Source organism: Cyphomyrmex costatus, unplaced genomic scaffold (assembly GCF_001594065.2).
Source record: "Cyphomyrmex costatus isolate MS0001 unplaced genomic scaffold, Ccosl1.0 scaffold112, whole genome shotgun sequence".
NCBI classification, from domain to species: Eukaryota; Metazoa; Arthropoda; class Insecta; order Hymenoptera; family Formicidae; genus Cyphomyrmex; species Cyphomyrmex costatus.
This window is the reverse complement of record NW_017275086.1, coordinates 1,603,232-1,622,019: the sequence shown is the minus strand read 5'-3', so window position 1 is coordinate 1,622,019 and position 18,788 is coordinate 1,603,232. Positions and strand designations below refer to the sequence as shown.

The following is an 18,788-nucleotide window of genomic DNA, read 5'->3' as shown; positions in this document are numbered from 1 at the left end:
CGTCGAGACGCATCCGATCAGGATTTTGAGGCACGCTGCAATCTGACAGGTAACGCACCTCGCGTGACACGTGACGCGCGTGGAAGTATCATCGAATGACGCTTACCTGCGACAGCTCGCTCCCTCCGAAAAGCGCGCGCTCTCCGATCTCGATTTCTCGAAGTGTGACGCACGATTGTTTTTCCTTATCAGGGAAAGTGTAGAGTTTCGTTTTAACATAACAAAGATGCATAATTTTCAAATATGTTCGCAAATTACTTAAAATTCGCGGGTTTTATGAATTTTTTATTTTTATTGTACAAAATACCGAAAAATTAACAAAGATGTATGGCGTTTCTATGTGTTTGTAATTTTAGCTACAAACGTAAAGAGTATGTCTTGAAACGACTGTATCCCCAATATTTTGGACACATAGCATATACTACTTATTTTTTTTACCTTCAACCCAATATGAGCATTAATATGTTTTTATGATTATTTTATAAATTCTAAGCAATATGTATGTATTTCTGACACGTGGAATGCGCTATTCATGTATATATGTATAGTTCTGTATCTTAACAAAGACTACATTCATTGCAAAGGATTAAAAGAGCATTTTCAAGTTCGAAGTTTAGATTTTAATATGCTTTTTTAAATATTTTTAATATGATCGTTTTTAAATTTTATTCTGTAGAACTAGGGAAATGAGAAATTTTTGCGAATTTTTTGCCGAATTTTAACGTTGATTGTAAGAAATGCAGGCATTTGAAAGAAAAACCGTAAGAAAAATTTTAAAAGAAACGTTTTATAGGTAAAGCTATATTTTTTGTAAAAGTATTAAATTATTTTATAAAAAATTGTATGTCGAACTGCAGAGACTATTGAATGTACGTAATTTTAAAAAACATAACATGTGATCTTTATCAAGATTTAGACTTTGAAGATAAACATTTTTTTTTTAAACAATCAAATGAGAGTTAAAGTATATATTTTAAACTTTAAAATGCTTTTTTATTCTTTCATTTGTATTCCTTATTTTTTGTTGAATAGTGTATGATATATGTGTATATATAGCAACGTTCATATTAATGTATAAACTTAATTAATAATAGAGACTAAAGAATCAAATTAAATTTATTATTTACTAAGTTCATACGTTAATATAAACGTTGTTTACTTTGAAACGAATTATAAAAATGGATTGTTTGATATTTTAACACATATGGAATTTAAAAATGATGAAATATTATTTAATTATAAATGATGGTTATGCCATTGTTTGGTTACTATTTTCCTTTAAAATTTAACAGTATGTGTGTAAAATATTATTCTCTACGATTATTGCTTTTCTAATTCGTCATTTGTTGATCATTCGTCATTGATTATTTTGTCATTGATTGCAAAAAACTTATTTGCTTGAATAATTAAAAATGTTATAATTAGCGCGATTACTCTTCCATAGCGATCATTTGATGTAACGGCTGTCCGTGGAAATTGTTTGAACGTCATAAGACATTCGTAAACATTGTTGAGCGTAAGAATTTGTAACAAATCATATTAGATTGATAGCCGTACACACCTGCGATGACACTATCTCTAGCTATCAGAGTGTCATAAAGAGTCGCGCAACCTAGTCAGTCGTATCTGCAAGGAGTACGCGCGTAGTCACGTGGCTGTTTCTCATCGTTATGTCAAGACGAAAGAAAGTTGTTTTAACGGATTTAAGTTGTAAAACGGAAACAAGAAAAAATTAAACTTAAACAGGTAAATAAAATATAATTAACTAATACTAATATTGAGAAATATAAAGTCGAGGCATTTAAGATAAGCTGAAACAAACCGAAATAATCAGGCTTTTAAACCTATGAGAATATTAATGTTAAAGAATGTTAACATTTGCTGCTCTCATGTGTTGCAATTTATTAGAAAAACAATTTTTCAACGACGATATCTTATTTATGTTTAACGATATTAATGGTAGAATGAGATAATTCATATACATTTATTTTTATTATTTAATTATACTTATTTGGTTAAATTTCATAAATTCAAGTATATTTATCAATGGAAAGAGATAAAGAGGAAAGTAAGTTGGTTAATTTAATTATGTATATTCTAACAAAATCATGAAAAATTTCAGTAAACGAGTCAATATAATAAAGATAAAAAAAATAATGAGTACAAATCAATCACTTCGATTGTTTTGATAATTGTAGTATTAATAGACGTAATAAATATTCATATTGTGTAAATATTTGAAGTTTCATAAAATATCACTTGATTTCTATTAGTGATATAATGAATCGTTCGCCAGTAAATAATTTAAATTATCGGTTGTTACAAATTTCTCGAATTGATATTCGTTACGAGGCATCTAACATATTCGACAATTTATGTTAATCGTGTGAACTACCGCAGAGAGAGAGAGATACTCCTCGCGCCACTCAAAGCTTGTTCGCACCGGTAACCATGTTACGGATGATACAATTCGCAGATATGTATGTTAAATTGAATATTTCATTGAAAATATCCCAGAGAACATTTGCAGAATATAACTATTCACGAAATATAGATCAAATATTTAAAAAATTTTATGAAAATTTTTATAAGAGAGATGTCTCTGCACAAAAAGAGAAAAAGATAGAAAAGATAAAAGAAGATAAATGCATAAAGAAATATAAAACGTAAATTTTTATAAACAATAATAAGTGAAAAAATTTTCATAAGTTATGTATCATCATATAAATACGAATATTTTTTTAAATTGAGTTTCTAAATAATTTTTCAAGGCATGCTCAGTTTTTGCGAGCACACCATTTTAACGAAATGTTACATGTTATTGAGGTCAGTCACAGACTATCAATCCGTGTTATAGGTCAGTCACAGACTATCAATTCGAACTTTCATCACGTTGTTTGATACGGATGCAAGATGTTCTTCTTGTTTGAACTCTACAAGTATTTCATCGCCTCACTGGTGTCACTATCACCTATAAAATCGGCGGAAGCCTGAACAATGGTTTGACGTTTCTCGTCATCGTTTATTTATCAGTTTCTTTTCTGGGTGTCTCAAGATTGTCGAAAGTCTTCTATCTCCTAAATTTTACAGTAAATCTGAAGCCAACCTCTCCTTTGAAAATTCGACGGATGTGCGCGTGTATGTGTTTGCGAATACTTAATAATTTCTGTATCTTTTTTCTTCTATTCACACGTGTCTTTCGAAAAGTCGTATGTGTGTTATTTATGCACTGGACCAATTGTCATTTTGTGATTTGCGATTTTACGCTACACGATGCGCCTAAAAGTTTAATTAAAATTTAATATCTCCTTGTAACTTGTTAGCATCAATATTATTAAATTGCTTGTCAAAGTTATTAATCGATTTAACAATATGCGATATTACTACTCTAGTTTTGTGTTCGAAAACTGAAAAAGATCTTGACGCGTGATTTGCAGAATTGGATACGTATATGTAAATATAAATATTTTATATTGAAATATTTAAGTAAGATTTGCTTTAAAAATAAGATTATTTCTCTTAATTAAGAAAAATTTAATTAATTTAATTCAAAATTTGAACTAATTTATTCGATCTTTAATTGTAATTTATCATTGATTTTAACGTATTATTAGAATATTACCATACTGTGCTTTCTGTTAAAGCATAAAGATTTATTTTACTGCATGTGTGTCAGAAAAAAGTTGGTCGCTTATAACTGCCAATTTTCCTAAGACACTAATAGAGGTCTTTTTCCCCTCCCTCAATATACATGTATATATATGATATATATATATCTTTGTCTATAGAAGTGGTCATGCGATTATGGACACCGAGAGCGGTAACAACGACAGCGGCATCAATGGCAGCACTAGTGACGAACCGCGCAACGAGAGCAAATCCGTCTCGTCGAAGCACGGGGATGCTACCTACGGCAAATTCCTTGGCAAACAGGCTGTGCGTAAAATGAGCACGATGCTCGAAGAAGAGGACGACGTGTCCGACGACGCGGATCCAGACGTGATCAGAATCCGCCGTCAACATCAAAAACGCCCCGAGATCGAAGCTGAGTGGTCCTCGGAAGAAGAGAGAGATCGTTTATTGAACACCGCCAAACATGAGATCGTTGTTGTGCCGAGTACTAGTGGTAACAACGTTAAAAGGGTGGCCCCCCCCAGCCGTGACGACAGTCCCGAAAGTATTCCTCGAGAAGGCCATCGTCGGCGACCACAACCACGGCTGATACTTGATCAAGCTGACTCCGGGTCGAGTTCGGATCGCGACAACGGACAACTCCATAGCCCTGGCAGATCGAGCGCCAGAAGCAATGATCCACGTCACTATCGTCATTATTGTGCCAACGTGCGTTCACCGAGAACCTTCAGCATGGATGAGAACCATCAGCACTGTCCCTGCTGCCATCAATTATCACCTACCTGGACTTCTCTGTACACCGAGAACAACGGGAGCCAGACTCGTTCATTCCCCGACACGATCTCGATCAGATCTCTTGCGTCGATCGGCCTGGGCTCTTCTGACGGCCGGAAGCTCACGATACGTAGAGTTCCCACTTCGCCGTCGGAGCTGCTTAACGTGGTACATCCGCCACCGTAAGTGAGACACATTACCTACGATTGTGCCTCGGTACTTTCGAAGAAACGGCCGCGTGAATCACGCTCCACGTGATAGCGCGCACGCGTGCCCGTTTAAACGTGAGTACGCTTTCGTGCAAAAACGAATAGCAAAGTCTGTACAAAAGAAACGATCAGGTTACGTTCGTGTTTTATCTCGTAAAACGAAATGCAGAAGTTCGGTGGCGAACAGAAGAGATAGAAGTCAGTTCTTGTGTCGCTGTTTCTGAAATACGCGATTAATCTCACCGCAATTAATCTTACCGAATTTTTTCTTTTATTTCTTTAAAGAACGATATTTCTTAAAAAGGAATTAGTCTTCAAAGGGATAATTACAATGCTATACGGAAAATATGGTTTTGTCAAGTTTTATCTAAAAATTTAACTATATCTGAAAATAAGTTTTAAATGTTTCAAACATTACGTAAAAATCTTAAACATGATGAAAAATGCTGCAAAAAGTTTTGATATTTTAATAGCTTGAGGCCTTACATAATTATTTTGATAGTTCAATAAAGTTATTTTCAAATTGTGTATCTAGCTAAATTTTTAGATACTTTAGCAAAACCATTTTTTTCACCTAGCTACTGATTTGAAAATGATTTTGTTTGGACTATCAAAATAATTATTATGTATAGTCTTAAACAGATTGCTAAAATATTCACAAATTTTCTGTAGTATTGTCATCAATTTAAACATTCTATATAATTACTTCGATGATCCAATAAAATTATTTTCAAATCTGTAAATTATTTTCAGATCTAACTAAATTTTTAGATATTTTAACAGACCCGTTTTTTCCACGTATAATTATTAGAGCATCTGTTTTGTGATAAAATAAAAAATTTCATGTTTATACCAACGTCTAATGACGTGTGACGAAAATATTATAATATTGAGAGACAATTATCACAGAGATTTATCTTAAGAAAGCAAGATTTATCTTAAGAAAAATAATAGCGCTCACTTGAGATAATACCTAAATTCCATTAAATTATCGAGTTTTATTTGAAAAATTGGCAAACATTCGAGGCAATCGATGATCGTTGAATTTTAAATTATTCTTCCATCGCATTAAATTAAATTATTCCTTTATGTAATGTGTTTCTTATCTCCAACCATGAAATACATCATAATCGTGAATTAGCAGCATGATTAAATTGTGTGAAAAGCTCTATCACCCATATGCTTCTCGCATAGGAACTAATACTTTGTGTAAATATCCTAAATAAACTGAACCGACACATAAAAATGAAGCTGTAGCCCGATGTAACCTTCAGTCTCTGAGAGCACTTTGTTCGAGAACTATTCTGACGATTATCTCCAAACAATAAAGATACCGTAAAACGTTCCGGAGCTGCTTGTCTAATGCGTGTGAATTGTATCGCGAGTTGCAAATTTGCCACTTCGCTTTGTCGCGTTGATGCAGCACAATTCTTTACACTATTCAAGGTTAGTCGAATCAATTATTAATGGTTATCTAAATTTATCGTTCCTTTCTAGATCATAGTTTTAAAGATAAAGAATAGAGAATGTAAGATAGAAAGTAAATGAATTAAATTTTAATGTAGGAAGATTAAAATATATGTCTCAGATTGTGTGTGAAATAATTATATTATATAATAGATTATATAACAATAGAAATAATAGATAAATAAATAATAATAATGAATTGAAATATATTATGTTTATCCTTTTTTTTTTAAGTTTTCATTACTAAAATTAACTCTAGAACATCTATTCAATTTTCCATATACAGGTCACCTTAAATACAGTTTAGGATCGATCACGCTATCAACTAATATTAATTGCTGTTGATAGAATTTTCACACTGCATACCTGCATTGCAATCAAGATTATGATCCGGAAAGGAGCAAGGGTCAAGTTAGTTAATCGACAGCGTCGATGAAGTCGGCTCTCAATTTACCACGGATAACTCTAATCAACGTTTGTCGCGACCTGTTCTAAAACGCGGAAACTGCTGCATCAGATTCTCCTCGTGTTCGTAAATTAGAGTCGGGAGATCGAAACCGATATAATTTCGGTGAGTTCAAATGTCGATGTGCTATACACGTGCGAAAACGGTCGCGAGACACGAATCCACTATGATCGAAAATTGAATTCACCTATTAATTAGACCGGTCTAGTTAGACCGGTTTCGATTGCTCTGATTAGGGCCTCGCCTATCATCGGGCTACAGCGGATTCTACGTACGTGACGAGAGATGCGCTACGCGTCTAAGCTCGACGCGAAGCCGTCAGATCTCGTCATCCAGGGTCTGCAATTCCGGCGTATCGTCCCGAAGACGTAAGTGGATAATAGGTGTACAATGTAAGACCCCACCGGTTGTTGTAAGTAGGTGTGCTTGTGCGGTGTGACATATTGTTGCGATTCTGTCCCGCTTCTTCCATTGAAACGGGACAGCGCTTGAAACGACCCGTAATCGTCGTCCTACATTTAGATCTTGTCACATCTCGTTTTCGAAGCGACGCGCACACGGTTCTCCCGCGTGTGAAAACGATACCCGTCTTCATGAGATCGTTAACGCGAATAAAGAACGGAGCGCTCTATACAGAGAGAATGATTTTGATGAAGCATATTTAAAATTTAATTAGAGGACTGAAGACTACTTTTCTTAAACACTATATCAAAATAATAGATATAGAATATTTAAACATAATGAACAATACACATACAGAAAATTTATAGTTATTATAGTAACCGGTTTGAATATCTAATTTATTTTAATAGAGTTTAATAAAATTATTTTCTCTCTCTCTCGGATCTGTATTTAACTAAATTTTTAGATATTATAGCAAAATAATTCTTTTTTCATGTGCCAATCGCGGTTATACATTTCTAGTACGCTACAACTCTTTCGATTAATTTATCCGCACTGTAAAAAAAAAGTATGTAAAATTACATAAATAATATGTGGAAAAATTACACATTTTATTGTGAAACATTATACATATCATATTTCTATTTTTACGTTTCTAAATATTAATAATGTAGCTTAAGAAAAAAAATTTTTTAACGCACAATTTCTATAAACTTAAAGTTAAAAACTTTTGACTGGCCGCATATTAGATCGTGACGTCATAAACGAGAAATAACACGTTGAAGTTTCTTGCGTGTCATTTGTAAATAAAGAGAATTCGGATAAAACAAAATAATAAGATCGCTTTAAAACACTTGTAAAGTGGGTCAAGATTCGCCTCACTTCTCTTTTCCTGACAGTCAGTAAATAGTCGTAAAAGGCACGTGAAGTGAAGGCATGTAAAGTGAGGTTAATCCTATTTTCGTCTCATATGCTTTTTACGACTATTTACCGATTGTCAAGGGGGAGAGGGGATAAGGATATCTTCGGCAGCTCATTTTTAAAAGTGTTAATTTTAAAGCAATCTCACTATTTTTAGTATTGTGTTTTATCCAAATTTTCTTTATTTACAAACGGTATGTAACAGTGATTTCATCGTGTTATTTTTTAAATTGTTTAACGTCACGTGCAACTATATGGTCGCGGCGATTAATCAGGAACCTTGTAAATTTATCTTCCATCGATTGAAAATTTACTATTGCAAATATTTATTTAGTAAAAAAATACTTTTTTTGTAAATTACAATTTTATTTGCGTGTGCAGATATACTTTTAATAGTAAGTCCCAAATTATTCACTATAATTGTTGTTACATGAAATTCTTTTACAGCGTATGAAGTAGAGAGAAACCGGAAATACGATATAATTACGTCCATCACAGAAAACACCTTTAGCAGTATGCCGTAATTCATCTCAAATTAGTCCGTACCTTCTCCGCCGCGAAAATTCTGTCGATCGGTGCCATCCGACACTCGTCTTCGTTACTGTCACATTTACGATGACAGACGTATATCTTCTTTAAAAAAAAAAAGAAGCTACCGACATACCGTATACGAGGCGCATTATCGTATCCGCGACGCTTCCGCGGCGTGGTATATTAGTTTTCCGTTGCGAAACGAACGGGAATGTACACAGGTGCGTCGCGTATATCTTTCAGCATTGTCGACAGCCCTTTCCTGGCCTCTCCACCGCCCATGGCCTGACACCATTTCTACGCTCACCGCACCGTAAAGTACGAATTTACGCGATAAACGCATAAAAATTCCTCGATTCCGACGCTTGCATAATGTACCGTGCAAAAGTCGCTTTTTACGTTCCATACTATTTCACGGTTTATCACGGTAACACCAACCGGATTCTTTCCGGTATTGGCTCTCGTTCGTTTGCGTGCACCCTTCGTCCGTATAAACGCAAACGCGAGCGGAATCGACGAGGTATAATTGGCAATCCTATGATATTTCGCGTAATACATGAGCTGTTACTGTCGCTAATCGGTACGCTATATATGACGCTCACTCACGTTATGACGCTCGAAATCGACCACTGTATAAACAATGGCGATGAATATTTAATGGTCGCCATCAGACTTGTATGTGAACGCGTATCATGCAAATGCACGTGTAGCACCGCTGACACGTGATGCGCCTTTGTGTGATTTTCCGTCAAATAAATTTTCATAATGCATTAGGCACAGTTTCCGTAGGTGCATAATACGAGGCGCGAAATTATTAGGCACTTAAAAGAATCGTCACGGTAATAATGATCCTTCGCTGATCTATTGTTTCGAGGGAATTTATATAGAGAGACGCACTGCCCGTAAGTGATATATATCCTTTTCCATCCACGATGCAAAAATTAAATTATATTATTCGCCTGGCGAAATATTTAATAAAATGCTTATTGCTGTTTTTCCATTAAACTGTCATAACTCGTAACATTTTTCTCGGAGCTCTCTCAATTTTTCTTTCGCATTCCGCGTTGTAGATGTCTTTCGTTCGAGGACCGGTTACATTTGCAATATAAAAGCTTGACGTTGCATTTTTGCAGTTTCGAAGATGACGTTTCTACATACACCAGCTATGACGACCTGGACGCGGACGATCCCGACGATTATCGGCAGCCCAGGAGGCTTCACTGGGCGAATAAAATGGAATTCGTTCTGGCCTGCATAGGCTACTCCGTCGGTCTCGGTAACGTCTGGAGATTTCCCTACTTGTGCTACAAAAGTGGCGGCGGTGAGTCTCACGATAAATGCATGAATCTATTACGTAAATTACGCGTAATCGTGATGAGAATACTCATGAGGTTTACGAAGTGTGAAAGAAGTCTTACAAGATACACGAGAGAGAAGAAGGGGAAGAAAGAAAAAAAAAAGAGTTCTCGCAGATGTTATGAGAACTCTGCAGTTATAAGGTCAAAAAAATAAAGCAGATGTCAAATGAGCAGACACACAATCGCGACGTGTTTGCCGCGATTAGCATAGCTGTGATAAGAGCACGCCATTATTTTGCACGTTGCGAAATACGTCAGTGTCGGAACAGCTGACGGAGCAACCAGAATTCATGCTACCGTCCTATAATTCTCACGAGCACGGAGCTGCTCCGAAACGTCTTTTCGTTTCCCCCTTTAAAAACATTCTTTAAGTACTTGTTCCTATTCTTCCAACGTTTTATCGCGGCGAATGGCGTGAAAACGTGGCGAATCGTAAACGATAAATTGTTGCACGTATTGAACCAGCCAGATGATGATCTCTCTTCTTGTAGACGCGAGTAGAATATCATTATCGAATAAAAATCGCGCGCGTGCAGCACGAGGAAAAAATTACACCCCGTCACGGAAGGAGCAAATTGAGGCGGATCCTATGTGAAAATCGCGACGTCTTGCGTAAGCCGAGCTTTAGATTCAGGGCAACGCGGCGAGCTCTCTCGCAATCCCGGTAACGTGACCGCGTATCGTGTTGCCGGTAATTTTCAAAGTCTGGAAGCATCCGGAGCCCGGATGCGTGGCGCAATTCGCTCGCGGAACTTGATACATGACCTTGCCGGAACACGGCTTACGCCGCCGGGCGCGGTAAACGATTTCAATGACACCGGTGTGGAAATAATCGGCCGAGTATCACATCTCTACGTGCTACGTACTCCGCCGGTCGAATTGAAGAGCAGGGAAACCGGCTCGGATAACGCGATCCGATTTAGACGATTTGAAATGATTTATTGCCTCGCTCGAGCAACGTCGATCTACATAAATTCGCGCGAAGATTGAGGAGATCAAAATGGATTGGAGAGATCTTTCGCTTTTTATCAAACAAGAGAGTCGATCGCGTGCCACACATGCAATCTTCACCGCACACTCTGACGAATTTCGACGTTTATTTAACCGTCCTATAACTTTTCATTCTATCTTCAGTCAAGCTTATATCCTAAATGAAATTATGATACAAATAAGAATATACAAGGAAAGTATGTTTTGTTATAAAATATCTAAAAATTTAGGTACATACAGACATGAAAATAATTTTGTTGACCATCAATTATGTAAGAAATTCAAACATAATGAGCAACGCTGCGAAAAGTGCTGTTATTTTAACAATCAATTTGAACGTTTTACATTATTATTTTGATAACCCAATAAAATTATTTTCAGATCTGTATAATTTAGTTAAATTTTTAGATACTTTAGCAAAACTGTTCTTTTCGTATAGAATAATTAAATCGTTAGAAAAGAGAAAAAAAGAGAGAGGGACGAAGATTATTTTTAAATTAACTAATTGTCATTTATTTATTAGTCTTATTTTTAAATTAATTAAAAGATCACTAATAAAAAATGTAACATATTTATTTAATTGTAACTTTTGTGTGTGTATAATATGTATAATATAATTCCATGCTTATTATGTGCTGGAAATTACTCTGTAATTTCAACAGCCTATGGATGGGCAAGTTAATTCGTTATACAAATAGCACATATAGTATTGCTGTAAAAATACAGAGCGTGCATAATTTTGCAAAATCACATATTAAACGGAAGACCGGAAAATCAGGGGAAATAATGCGATTTTACTTGCGCACGCGAGATGCACACGTTCCGATATTCATTGTTACCGCGATACTAAATTGCATTTTCGTGATAAAGACGATACTGTAGTGAATAACTGTAACAACATTAATGCGAGTATGTGTCATTATCCACCTTGTAGTGCGACGCAATTGGATTTTCACCAGAAATTAAATCGCTCGTAATCATTATTGATATGTCACATTGAAATCGGCTCCGACTGTTATCTCCGGCATTCTCGTTTAATATCGATAATTTATTTCGAGTATGTGATCGCGTATATTATATCGTCTGCAGCGAACTAAATGAAAACTGTCATTCGTGTCGTTGTTCAGCTTCGGATTGAAGCGACAGAGAAAAACAGATCGGATAACGCTGTATGATTTATGCTCGTGATGTGTTGTATAGCATTCCGTCGAGACTGAGATAAATTTACACCTTTCCGCGCGAGGTGTAAAAGAAATTACATTTGTACATGCGTGACGCTTACATAAATGGACCAAAATGTTCCAAATATTGAAAAAATCTGTGTAGCAAAATGAGAGCTCAAATCGTGTAACAATAGCCGCTGTAAGTGCGACAGTATGATTCGTGCGCTCGGTAAGCTGTATCAGCGAGTTTGACAATGGAAGGAAACTTGCCAACAGCTGACTAATCGTCACCTCTCCTGTTCTCGCGGCAGCTAAATGCTCGATGTCAAATTAAGTCGTAATCCGTAGCGCCGCTACGGATCATCGTTTATTGCGAATAAAGAGTTACATCCAGTGACCTTGTCGCTACCCACAGTATGATTAATGTCGAGGCACTTATTACGTACACGCGCAAACCTTGGTTTAGTGAAACGCTGGGCGAGACCTGTGTCCCGCACTAACTGAATTCATCTTTTTTTTTTTTTTTTCTTTTAAGAAAGACCATCAACGTTCTTTGCAATTATACACGAAAAGAACGGTTTTGCTGAAATGTCTAAAAGTTAGACATGAATCTGAAAATAATTTTGTTGAACTGTCAGATCTAAAAGTAATTGTATAAAATGTTCAAACTTATTGTTAGAAGATTAAAATTTTTGCAATATTATTCATTATATTTAAGTTTTCTACATAATTATTTTAACGATTTAATAATATTATTTTCAGATTTGAATCTAGCTTAATTTATAGGTATTTCAATATAATCTCCTCTTTTTGTATATATGCTTTTAGTCTACACCGAGGGAATCTCACTTATATTAATCGCATCGTTTCAGGTGTGTTCCTCGTGCCTTACTTTTTAATACTCGTAGTATGTGGAGTACCATTGTTGTACATGGAGCTCAGCATCGGACAGTTCACTCGTCGCGGCCCAATCGGAGCCCTAGGTCAAGTGTGTCCGTTATTGAAAGGTAAATGGATAAGAGTCGCGATGTGACAGATTGGCGATTAAATCTCCAACGACTATTTGATAAAAACTCACTTCTCACGCGCTCATTTTTATAGTGTTGTAAAATGCGTTGACTGGAAACGTGCTTAACTTGAAAAGAACAATTGAGTGAATATAATAGGATTAAAATTATCACTGTTTTATCCTCTTAGCGTCATTCTATCTTTATAGATCTCTTTTTATTATTGACTTGGTCTCTTTATTTCCTTTTAACAATTACATTTTTATTGCCTGGCTTAAACTCGTTTTCGTCGTCGAACGACGAACGGATTTTTTACATTTTATTTCGCCGGCTAATTATTCTATATTTTCGTATTTATTAGTTCTAAAAACATATAACAATCATTTATACACGTTTTACTTTTATCTTTTAATTTTTATAATTTATTGATTATTTTATATAATGTTTGTGCCGCTATATGTTTGCGCACTTTTAATCTCGATTTCTTATCACACACGTTCTAATTTACGTATCTTTATTTTTAATTATTGACAGATGACATTCATAGTCGCGATTCTTATATTTAAAATCATCTTAAGTAATGTCTTAAGAAAGATACTAACACGGCTCTATGATTGGCTTATGACTTAATCTTAAGATATACTTAAGACAGTCTTATTAAATATAAGAACTGATTATGAATTCCGGCTTACATCTTATCATCTTTCATAATAATTTAATTTAATATCTATTTATATTATTTTTTATGAATATTTTAATGCTAATAAAGATGTAATCGTGTTCAGGATTGACAAAATCTTTAGTATCTTCGTAAATAAAGATTACTTTTTACAATTATATTTTAATCGATACCCTAAATTTATTCTCGTTGTTTTTGATTTATTGCTTTGCATATTATATATACGAACTATATTAATATTTACTTATTCTAGTAAAACTGCAGAAAAAGGGAGCAACCTCCGATGATTTTGACCTTGACATATGTGTTGTCATGACCCTGAGTGACCCTCAACAAGTTTTATCCGTCGATCGTTCTTCGTTAAAAAATTATTAACAAAAAAAAGTTATCATCCCCTACTGCTACTAGGCGCGCATAAAAACAAAATTCTCAGCTTTAAAATAAAATAGGTAAATATCCTGTTTAGGAGAGCCCCCTCCAATGACATATGTCAAGGTAATAACTATGAGTGACCTCCAACAGGTTTTAGCCGTTAAAGAGTTATTAACAGTCAAAGTTAGTAATTATTTCCCTGCGAGCAAAAAAATGGCCCTCGTTTCGCGCCCTTTTGCAAGAGGGAGGAGAGGTGAGAGTCGCTTCGCGTGGAAAATTTAACGTTTTTAACAGGGGAAGGTGTAGAATATAATACTTATTATCATACATGTATAGCAGAAAAATAAAAGGCAGTTAGTTTTAAAACTTTTTTTGTTAATAACTTTTTAGCGAAGGACGACTGACGGATAAAACTTAGGGGTGACTCATCGGAGATTGCTCCCCTTTTCTGCAGTTTTACTCTGCCTGAAATACATATTCCAAATTGCGTCTAATAATTTACTATTATACATATATTACATATGTATTAATTTCTGTCTTTACAGGAGCAGGTTTATCGTCAGTTGTAATATCATTTTTATTGTCTACCTATCATAATGTGATAATAGCCTACGCAATTTACTATTTCTTCTCGGCATTTCGATCGGAGCAACCATGGTCACGTTGTGACAATTCGTGGAATTCGCCGCGCTGTTGGCTGCCTAGTTATGGGTCCATCGATAATCGAACTCGACCGAATCTAACGAGAACACCATCTGAGGATTTCTTCGAGTAATTTTGTTTCTTAATATTTACAATTAAACTAATTAATTCAGTTTCTTATTGTAATTATATGAATAATATTATATGTTGCTATATACGTGTATTTTCGTATAAAAAAAGTTTAAAGTGGCTATTAAATCGCGTGTAAGATAGTTCGTAAAACGATCGCGTGTTGTAACTTCGAAGTGTTTAAAGAAAGAATAATTGCCTTTCTATTTAGCAATAAGGTCCTGCAAATTAGTAGTGGCATCGAAGAACCAGGGATTTTGAGATGGGAGCTCGTGGCATGCTTGATAACTGCATGGATCATGGTATATTTTTCCATTTGGAAGTCCATTAAGTCATCAGCGCAAGTGAGATATCTGACAGCAACGCTGCCTTTTCTTCTAATCGTGGTCTTCCTCACGCGATCCCTCACTCTAGAGGGAGCCGCGAAAGGTCTGCAATTCTTTTTCCATCCACGCTGGGAATTGCTTGGCGATGCGAAGGTATCGTAATATCAATTTCTCGATTAACAAGACAGAGAAATATGATGAGTAATAGAATAATAGAATAGCCGTAATTAATAACAGAAATTATTTTATTACTGTAGAAGATGTATTATATACATGTGAAGATGTATACACAAGTGAAATATAAATAATATACATTATTATTGTGTTTAAAACTTAAAGATATATTAACGACTTAGCTTCAAATTAAAATTATGTTTTTTTACATGATAAAAAAGAATCTTACCTTGAATTTTCAGTTAAAGTTAAAATTGGTAGATATCCAGTTGAAATGAACTGTGAATGTTTATAAATTAAAACTGGAATTTTATTAACTTTTACAAGATAAGAAAGCTGTAGTGTCGCTGAAATAGTACATTCTTATTTTGAAACAAAAAACGTAATGAAATAATGAATTATAATAAATCTTATTCAAGAAAAAATTTTAAGGTAGATCCCCATTCTTTAAAGGTTAAACAGCAAGATTTAGCTTAGATCAAAATGGCACTTTCCTACTTATAATTAGTTATTATTCATATATTAGTCTAATATTTATTGTTATTAATTCATTTATTATCAATATTTATTAATTAGGTCTGGGTTAACGCCGCGGCGCAAGTCTTCAATTCTGTAGGAATCGCTTTCGGCTCGATGATATGTTTTGCGAGTTACAATCGATTCCACAACACAATCCTCGTAGACACCATTGCCGTTTCACTCATAAATGCCTTCAGTAGTTTATTGGTTGGAATATTCTCATTTGCCACAATCGGCAATATAGCGCTGGAGCAAAACATGTCTGTCGATGCTGTCCTAACTGACGGTACGTATAAAAATGAAGTTTACGTCACGCTAAATATGATAAATTATGTAAGTATCAATATAAGTATGTCACGCGCGTTATGGAGAGAAAGGGTATAAGACGTAATAGAATCTACAATGTCGAAGACTGTTGTATCTTTTTTTTTTTTTTAAATTTTTTCCTCGTTTATTTTACATCGTCAGATTAACTCCCCCTGATGACATTTTATAGATAAATCATAATTTCCGTTCAAGGACCTGGTCTAGTCTTCGTCATCTATCCGCAAGCGCTAGCCAAGATGCCAGCTTCTCAACTCTGGGCTGTGCTATTTTTCTTTATGCTGGTCTGCCTTTCGTTGAACAGTCAAGTAAGCGTATATAACAAATAATGACAGATAAAGCCTTATTTCATATCGCGATTTTATGTACACGCGCGATTACAGATTAATCTGTAAGCCAACGCAATTACGTCGAATTGTATCGTGCGAATTATCTATGGAGATACAAACAACGTTAGTCATGAAACGAAAAACAAATACTATAAAGTAACATAAATTACTCAATAGCTTAATAAATGCAGATTGTATTTTAACAAGCGCTTTCTATTTCGAAGATCGTATAATAATTGGATTTTTGCAATGCTTTATTACATAAACTCCGGAAACTCAGTTTGCCGTTGTTGAAGTGGTCGTTACGTCGATTCAAGACGGTTTCCCAAATTGGGTGAAGCGTCATCTTCTCTGCCACGAAGTGCTGGTTCTCCTCATATGCGTCATTTCGTTCTTATTTGGATTGCCGAATATTACACAGGTAGAACGACACTCGAATTGATGTTTACACAGTGTAATCAAAACTAACACTCTTATCCCTTACTAAATAATTTTCCGACTGCCTCAGGGCGGTATTTATTTTTTCCAACTAATAGATCATTACGCCGCATCGATGTCTATCATGTTCTTGGCGTTCTTCGAAGTAATTGCGATCTCGTGGCTTTATGGCGTACGGCGACTGTGCAATAACGTCAAGGAGATGACTGGACGCTTGCCTTCGAAATACTTCCGGTTCTGTTGGTTCCTCGCTGCGCCTCTTCTTATAATGGTACTCAACAATATTAATATTAATTTTAGAATATTAAAACTATAGCTTTTATTCTGCATCGACAATTTATATATCTGAGTAATAATAAAAACAATATTGACTGTAAATCAAACAGAGTACGATGAAACATTCCGGATTTACAAACGGATTCACAGACGCTAATTATTCGCGTTCGCGCAACTGTTATTCTCAGAAAAACATGATATATCTTGTTTTTATCTGATGATAACAATTATATAGATAATTGCCCGCTTTTAATCCTGCTCCCTTGCACTTATCTTTATGCAGTCGGCAATTTTCAAGACGTACACGGCAATATTATTATAATTACTTTATCTTCTTAGGCTGTATGGGTATTCAGCTTAATTGATTATGAGCCGCCGACCTACCACAACGGTGATTACATATATCCATGGTGGGCAGAAGCGATCGGATGGGGCATTGCGTCCCTCTCCTTAATTTGCATTCCCGCTTTTGCCGTTTATGTATTCGTCAGAGCGGATGGTGCCACGTTTGCCGAAGTATGTCGAGTTTTATGGTTGACATTGTTGAATTGAAGTTAATCAATTAACTATAAAAAAATGAACATTAGAACTATCAAAATAATCCGAATGACTGATTGTAATTTTTTATTAAATTTATTAATGCTATATTTTTTTAGGTTTACCATGACTTTTATTACAATATGTATATAATTAAATTTCTTTATATGTATAGAATTAATTTTCCCTCTTTATCTTTTTAAATAGGTATATGTTAATTGTCGGTAGTTCTAGTATTAATTATTACTGTGAAAACAAATATATATGTATATATATATATATGTTAATGTATATCATTTTAATAATTTCTTTATCATAACAAGAGAATTTCTTTGAAAATTAATATAAAATATCTTTAAAAATTAACCAAAAATTTGACACTATATATATGATTTTTTATATCATGAATAAAAAACTTATTATTTATTTAAAAATAATGTTAGATTGCCAAAAAAAAATTTACTAAAAATAGCTTAAAAAAACGTATCGCTAGAAAAAAAAGATCTCGCATTCTATACAAAAACTTTCATCCACAGAGATTCAAAAATTCCATCAAACCACACTTCGAGGCGTGCAAAGTTTGCGGGCAGGAATACTGCATGGAGCCTATGCACAGTCTGCCAGAGGACATGCTCAAGGAACCACAAACTGACGTAAATACATCGATACAACTGAATTCCCACAATCAAATAAAGTCTCAGACGTGATAACATACCGATTCCGCAGGGACGATCAGTTTCTCACAGCTGCACTTAATTCACAGAATGCCAAAGCATTTTGAGGAATAATTGGTTAATAACAAAAAATGTCATTCGCTCGAGTACTTTTATCGTCGGTCATTACGATAACTGTCGTGGCAGTCAACATTCCATATTTATAATCTTGTTATAAAGATAGTAATCACTTGTGAGAAAGAGTCATTAGGATAAGAGAACATATCTGTTATATGTATATTTCTCATAAAATGTTATTACTTCTTGTAAACTGTTACTCTTTACGCCATTGTCATGTGATAGACTATATAGACAAGCACTGATTTGACATAAGAGTATATTTCTGTATATATCAAAGTCAACATAATGTGTATAACATTGTTAACCATAATTTTAATAAATTATTACA

General features: G+C 34.7%; 1 protein-coding gene across 2 annotated transcripts; it reads left to right on the top strand.

Annotated features, from left to right (window-relative positions):
* On the top strand, positions 1 to 18,691 carry ine (solute carrier family 6 member inebriated). 2 transcript variants are annotated; one of them, XM_018543338.1, is made up of 12 exons: positions 1 to 49; positions 3,789 to 4,589; positions 9,537 to 9,724; positions 12,787 to 12,921; positions 14,518 to 14,743; positions 14,955 to 15,222; positions 15,820 to 16,048; positions 16,282 to 16,394; positions 16,696 to 16,836; positions 16,924 to 17,124; positions 17,469 to 17,645; positions 18,203 to 18,691. In XM_018543338.1, exons 2-12 carry the CDS (start codon positions 3,805 to 3,807, stop codon positions 18,371 to 18,373), a joined length of 2,634 nt encoding a protein of 877 aa, XP_018398840.1. In that variant the 5' UTR covers positions 1 to 49; positions 3,789 to 3,804; the 3' UTR covers positions 18,374 to 18,691. The 2 variants fall into 2 exon arrangements, with proteins under 2 accessions (XP_018398840.1, XP_018398848.1); XM_018543346.1 differs by lacking the exons at positions 1 to 49; positions 3,789 to 4,589 and adding an exon at positions 5,975 to 6,062.
* Positions 18,692 to 18,788: the final 97 nt, after the last annotated feature.

Excerpts from the sequence above, each read along its gene's own strand:
- ine (XM_018543338.1), top strand. The coding sequence starts at position 3,805 with ATGGACACCGAGAGCGGTAACAACGACAGCGGCATCAATGGCAGCACT. Across the intron at positions 12,922-14,517 it reads AGTGTGTCCGTTATTGAAAG|GAGCAGGTTTATCGTCAGTT; the intron begins GTAAATGGATAA and ends CTGTCTTTACAG. Across the intron at positions 14,744-14,954 it reads CCATCTGAGGATTTCTTCGA|CAATAAGGTCCTGCAAATTA; the intron begins GTAATTTTGTTT and ends CTTTCTATTTAG.